Consider the following 5670-nt stretch of genomic DNA (forward strand, 5'->3'; position numbering starts at 1 on the left):
TTGAAATGCCAGGGAAACTCAGTCTCAGAAATGTGGGGATTTCTGCTGGTGCTGAACACCACCCTGGACATCCTTCCTTGTCCTACCCCGTCCAGTTGTGCCTGTGCCCCTGAGGCCGAGGAGCATCCCCTCCATGGCCATGGTGGGGACAGGCCTGAGACCCTTTCAACATCGGCATGGGCTCCACGAGCCACCTCTGCTCCTTGCTTTGGGAGCCACTGCTGGGCCAGCCACCCTCCAGCCTGGAGAGATCATTCCTGGATGGGAGCAGGCTCTGCTCTCACAGCTGGTACTTCCTCAGCAGCTCGCTCTGCCACTGCCGCTTCTTGTTGGGAAAGGCAGCCGGGATCCTGATCCTGCGGAACTCCTCGATGCACTTGCCCAGCTCCGACTGCAGGGCCTGGCGCTCCTCGCTGCTGCCCGTGGTGGTGACAGTGGTGGCCCTGGTGGTGGCCGTGGTGGCTGTGGTGGTGGCAGTGGTGGTGGACATGGAGGTGGCTGTGGTGCTGGCTGTGGTGCTGGCTGTGGTGGTGGCAGTGATGGTGGCAGTGGCGGCCATGTTGGCCATGGTGGTGGCAGTGGCCGTTGTCATGGTGGCCTCCAGGCCGTTGTCCCTGAGCGCGGCCCGGTCACTGCCCCGCCGCTGCTTCAGCTCCTGCAGCCTCCCCAGGGAGCTGCCCAAGTCCAGGGTGCTGGGCCGGGCTGGGCTTTCCTCGGGGGCTCGAGGCCACGGCGGGGACCCGCTGGGGCCGGGCTGGTGTTCCCCGGGCTGGGCGGCCCTGCCGGGGCCGGGCTCGCTCCCCTCAGGCTCGGCGGCCCTGCCCGGGCTGAGCTTCTTCCTCTCAGGCTCGGCGGCCCTACCGCGGCCGGGCTCCTCGGATCCCGCGGCATTCCCGGGCTCAGGCGGCTCCTGCCTCCTCCCGGGGCTCTCCCTCGGCTCCGCAGCGTCCTTGGGGGCTGCGAGGGAAAGCAGAGAGGAGTGTGAGGAGCGAGACATGAGGGACCTGCTGGGAATTCTTCTAAAAATACACCGTGGCAGAGATACAAAACAAGCAATGAACTATTCCTATTTAAAATCCCCCACCCTCTACTTTGACCCCTGCACAGAAGCAGAAAATGTCAAGGATCTTCTTTTTCCTTGAAGACTTTTGTAAGGACAGAGTTGGAATTTTCCCTCCCCTTTTCCTTCCTCTTATTTTTTCCCCCATTTTGACATTTGCTGAGCAGCTCCAGCTCTGCAGTTGCTGGAGGTGGAAGCAGGAATGTCATCTATCAGCGAGCAGAACCCTTGAAGGATGGATTTTCTTTGGCAAATCTCTCCAGGAAGTTATAGGAATGAATCTTTGCCCCAAATTCTTTGAGTGATGGGATGAAGCCTCAAAGCTGCTTTAATCATCTTATCTGTGAACCTGGGAGCTGCTTTTGGGAAACGTGGAGCTGAGGCTGGGGAATTTAAGCACCCAAATTCCCAGGAGGAGCCTCTGGCTGAGCTGGAGAATGAATTCAAATCCATCAGTTCCTCTCCAGCATCTCAGCTCCCAGAGCATCCCATGACTGTGGCTGCTTCAGGATAACATTTATTTTCCAAAGTTTTCCATTTTACATCCCATTATTCCTGTCTGAGGCACTGTTCAGGTCACCAGGCTGAGAGCAAATCCAGGTTTCCAGGGAATGGCTCCTGAATATTCCTCATATCCCACCAGCCTGATGTCCTTTGGGTGGTCTGGCAGGGCTGGTGCCAGGCTACAAACTCACATCCCTGCAGTTTCCCTGCTCCTAATCTCAGAATCCTGGAATTATTTGCGTGGGAGGGGACCTTAACGACCACCCAGTGCCACCCCTGCCCTGGCAGGGACACCTCCCACTGTCCCAGGGTGTCCCAGTGTCCAGCCTGGCCTTGGGCACTGCCAGGGATCCAGGGACAGCCCCAGCTGCTCTGGGCACCCTGTGCCAGGGCCTGCCCACCCTGCCAGGGAACAATTCCCAATTCCTAATATCCCATCCATCCCTGCCCTGTGGCAGTGGGAGCCATTCCCTGTGTCCTGTCCCTCCATCCTTGTCCCCAGTCCCTCCCCAGCTCTCCTGGAGCCCCTTCAGGCCCTGCCAGGGGCTCTGAGCTCTCCCTGGAGCTTCTCCTGTCCAGGTGAGCACCCCCAGCTCTCCCAGCCCGGCTCCAGAGGGGCTCAAGCCCTGCAGCAGCTCCGTGGTCTCCTCTTTCCTGTAGCTTTGAAAATTTCATTTTCCTCCTCTGTTTATCCTTCCTCACATTTGAGCCCCTCTGGCATTAAGGGGGGGTGACCCCTGGGTGAGCCAAGGACACCCCACAACCCTGAGTGTCCCTCCAGCTGCTGGCCTGGGAAAAGGAACCAGCCTGGTTGATCTGTCTGATCTTTTCTCCCACAGGTTTTCCTTCCCCGGTGCCTCTTGTGCTTTAGAGCTCCAATTAAATTCAGCAGCGACACTTCCGAGCAGCCCCGCGGAGCCGCTGGGATCCTGCTGGGGGCAATTACCGGCTCCTGCCGCGGCTCGGGGGGGAGCACACAGCCTGTCCCCACCCCGGGGGGAGCACACAGTGTCCCCACATTGTCCCCACACTGTCCCCACCCCGGGGGGAGCACACAGTGTCCCCACACTGTCCCCACCCCGGGGGGAGCACACAGTGTCCCCACATTGTCCCCACACTGTCCCCACCCCGCAGCTCTGGGACAGAGTTTTGTTATTCCCGAGGCTGCAGCAGGGCCAGGGATGGGCAGCTGCTTTGCTGCTCTCCCACGCTGCCTCCATCCCCAGGGATGTTGGATGGGGGGCATGGATGGAGGGGAATAGGACGTTCCTGGGTGATCCCAAATGAGGGATCTTAAAATTCTCTCCAGCTTCTTAAACTTGGGTGATGTGGGCCAAAAAAAGAGGCATAGGAGTTTCCAAATGAGCTGGAAGAGCAGGTTGGGTTTGGGAAGTGTGGGGAGGGGGTACCAGGGTGCATCCAGAGCATCCCCAGGGTGTACCCTCACCATCCCAGCGCCCAATCCACACCAGCTGCTCCTGTGCCAGCAACTGGATCCTGTCAATCTCAGGGCTTGACTCTGCACAAATTGTTCTGGTTTATGGGATTAATCCAGCTGGGAAGAGCACTGGCAGCTTCCTGTGCAGCTGGGCCAATGTGCTCTGGTACCCAGCCCTGGCACAGTGCCCTAGCAGTGCCAGTGGTGCCAGCTGGATCCCCAGGGAATCCTGATCCATTGGCAGGAGGCACCAAGCTCAGGTGCAGAGAGTTGTTGGAGCCCCAAACTTGTGACACAGGCGGCAGAAAACCCAGCTTGACTCTCGCTGGGTTCTCCTTTTGTAATTCATTCCTGCTGTTGGAAAAGCTCAGCAAGAAGCTGGGAAAAAAAAAAAAAATTCCAAACAGCAAAAGGCACCTCCTGAAAGACCTTGGAGCCCTGGGAAGGAAGGGCCTTCCTGGGAAGGAAAATCTGGAATAATCCAGATTTTTTTCCATCACACAGGAGCTTCCAGGGGGAGGCAAGGTGGGGTCAGGGATTTCAGGGATTTTTCTGAGGGCTGGGGTTCCTTGGAGGGGGAGCTGCAGCTCCCTGGGCTATAGCAGAGCTGGGCACTGGTACCTGCTGGCGTTGGCTCCGTGTGTTCCAGGGATTGTCCACTCCCTGCAGTGTCCCGTGGTGGGCAGGAGCTCTGCTGCCCTGTTCCTCCCAGGTTCTCTGTGAGAAAAGGATTGGGAATTGCATAAATTATGGAGATGTGCTCACAAACATCACCCTGTGGGTATGGAGGAGCTCACAATTCCATCTTTTATAGGAATCTTGGTGGCCTGGAATGATGTGGGTTGGCAGGGACCTTAAAGCTCATCCAATTCCACCCCTGCCATGGCAGGGACACCTCCCACCATCCCAGGCTGCTCCAGCCCCAGTGTCCAGCCTGGCCTTGGGCACTGCCAGGGATCCAGGGGCAGCCCCAGCTGCTCAGGGAATGTGTGCCACTTTTACAGGGATGTTTGACTTTGCAGGATCTCGGTCCATGTAGGGATAATGTGATTGCAGGAAATGCCCTGGAGATCCTTCATCTAAATTAAATCAGTGTTTGCTGAGTGCTTGTGGATATCCACAGGCTGCAGGAACGGCTGGAATGTGGGAATGCCTCCAGCCTGGAATGGAGGCTGCATTGCCTCATCCCTGGCAGTGTCCCAGGCCGGGCTGGACGGGCCTGGAGCAGCCTGGGACAGTGGAAGGGGTCCCTGCCCATGGCAGGGGGGATTAGGTCACCTTTAAAGTCCCTTCCAACCCGAGCCAGTCTGGGATTCTGTTCCATGACTCCTGAGCATGGGATGCTGCACGATTCCGACCCTTTTAGCCTCTAAATCCGCGTGTCTGTCGGGACTGACAGATGGAGATCTAACTCCAGCCACCTTTTGTTATCCAGGATTTCAATCCCTTGGAGCTGGAACAAACCCGTCCAAGGGTTTTGTGCCTTTAATTCCCGGCCAGCTCCCGCCGGGATCTAAATCAGCCCTGGCCACTCCGCCCCCTGAGCGAGCCGATATCCATCAGCACCTAATTACTGTTCCCGTTCATCCCACGGCGCCTTTCATCTCCAATTCCTCCTGATTTTCCCGATTTCCTCCCTCCCTGGAGCTGGCAGGGCCCACACCCAAGAGCTGAGCAGTGGAGCAGTGTTTGGGGCTGGAATTTTGGCTGCCTTCATCACAGTTGATTCCTGCAATTCAATCCATCCCCTGTGCAGCTGTTCTTGCTTCCAAAACATTCCCTTTTTTGTTTTTTTTTTTTTTTTTGGGAGCTCTGCTGTCGGTTTTAGGCGGTTTCCTGTGGATCTGTGCAGTCCAAGTATTTTTTTTCCTGCTTATTTTTGCCCATATATATATAAAATAGACACATTCAGCAGTGGATATTCCCTGTCACTGATTAATTTAACATCTGCTTTAATCTGCTCCAGTTCTGGCATTCCCAGGAAAACAGAGAAAAAGAACAACAAATCCCCCCCTCCAAAGGTCTCCCAAATTCCCTCTCCAAGGGAAGGTGACCACACTGACTACAAGAAATTTTTAGAGGTGTATCTATAAAATTTATCTCCTCTTCAAAGTCCTAAATGCTGTCATGTCTAGAGGTGAACATTCTGAACTGGGCACCCTGCTTGGAGAAGCTGTGGCTGCCCCAGCCCTGGAAGTGTCCAAGGCCAGGTTGGATGGGGCTTGGAGCAGCCTGGGAGAGCATAAAGGTGGAACAGGATGAGTTTCAAGGTCCCTTCCAACCCAAACAATTCTGGGATCTGCAGATTCTCCCAATCCCCTCTCCAAAGGTCTCCCAGCTCTCACCGTCTTCTCCCCATGGGCAGAAGTTTTGCTTTTCCCAGAGCTGGGATGCTGCAGCTCCTTGCCCAATCCTTTGGGATAATGGATGGGATGAGCAGGAGGAGCTGTGGGGCTGCTCTGGAAGTGCAGCCAGCTGAGGGGAGTGAGGAACAGCAGCTGTCCCAGCCAGGGCTTTGTGTGGTTCCCTCACTTTTCCAGGGCAGCCATTCCAGCTTTTTGGCCGGGGTGGGAATTATGAGGGATTCAGACTCCAGAGGTCAAACCCCGGGGATGGGCAGAGCCTGGGCTGGTGGGAGCCAACAGAACCATCCTGCTCTCCATCAGCA

At 56.5% G+C, this 5670-nt stretch overlaps 1 protein-coding gene across 1 annotated transcript; it reads right to left on the minus strand.

The window, feature by feature from the left end:
• Window positions 1–237: 237 nt before the first annotated feature.
• Window positions 238–4445, minus strand: LOC132080220 (spore coat protein SP96-like). The gene is made up of 3 exons (XM_059483246.1): window positions 4281–4445; window positions 3624–3719; window positions 238–957 (listed from the first exon to the last, which is right to left on the minus strand). The coding sequence occupies exons 1-3, from the start codon at window positions 4324–4326 to the stop codon at window positions 281–283; spliced, it is 819 nt and encodes a 272-aa protein (XP_059339229.1). The 5' UTR covers window positions 4327–4445; the 3' UTR covers window positions 238–280.
• Between the last annotated feature and the right edge of the window lie 1225 nt (window positions 4446–5670).

This window comes from Ammospiza nelsoni, chromosome 15 (assembly GCF_027579445.1).
Source record: "Ammospiza nelsoni isolate bAmmNel1 chromosome 15, bAmmNel1.pri, whole genome shotgun sequence".
Classification (NCBI taxonomy): Eukaryota; Metazoa; Chordata; class Aves; order Passeriformes; family Passerellidae; genus Ammospiza; species Ammospiza nelsoni.

Coding starts and splice junctions, on each gene's coding strand:
- LOC132080220 (XM_059483246.1), bottom strand. CDS start 4,326: ATGGAACAGAATCCCAGACTGGCTCGGGTTGGAAGGGACTTTAAAG. Junction 3,720..4,280: donor GGTTGGAAGGGACTTTAAAG/GTGACCTAATCC, acceptor CTTTTCTCACAG/AGAACCTGGGAGGAACAGGG. Junction 958..3,623: donor CACGGAGCCAACGCCAGCAG/GTACCAGTGCCC, acceptor TTTCCCTCGCAG/CCCCCAAGGACGCTGCGGAG.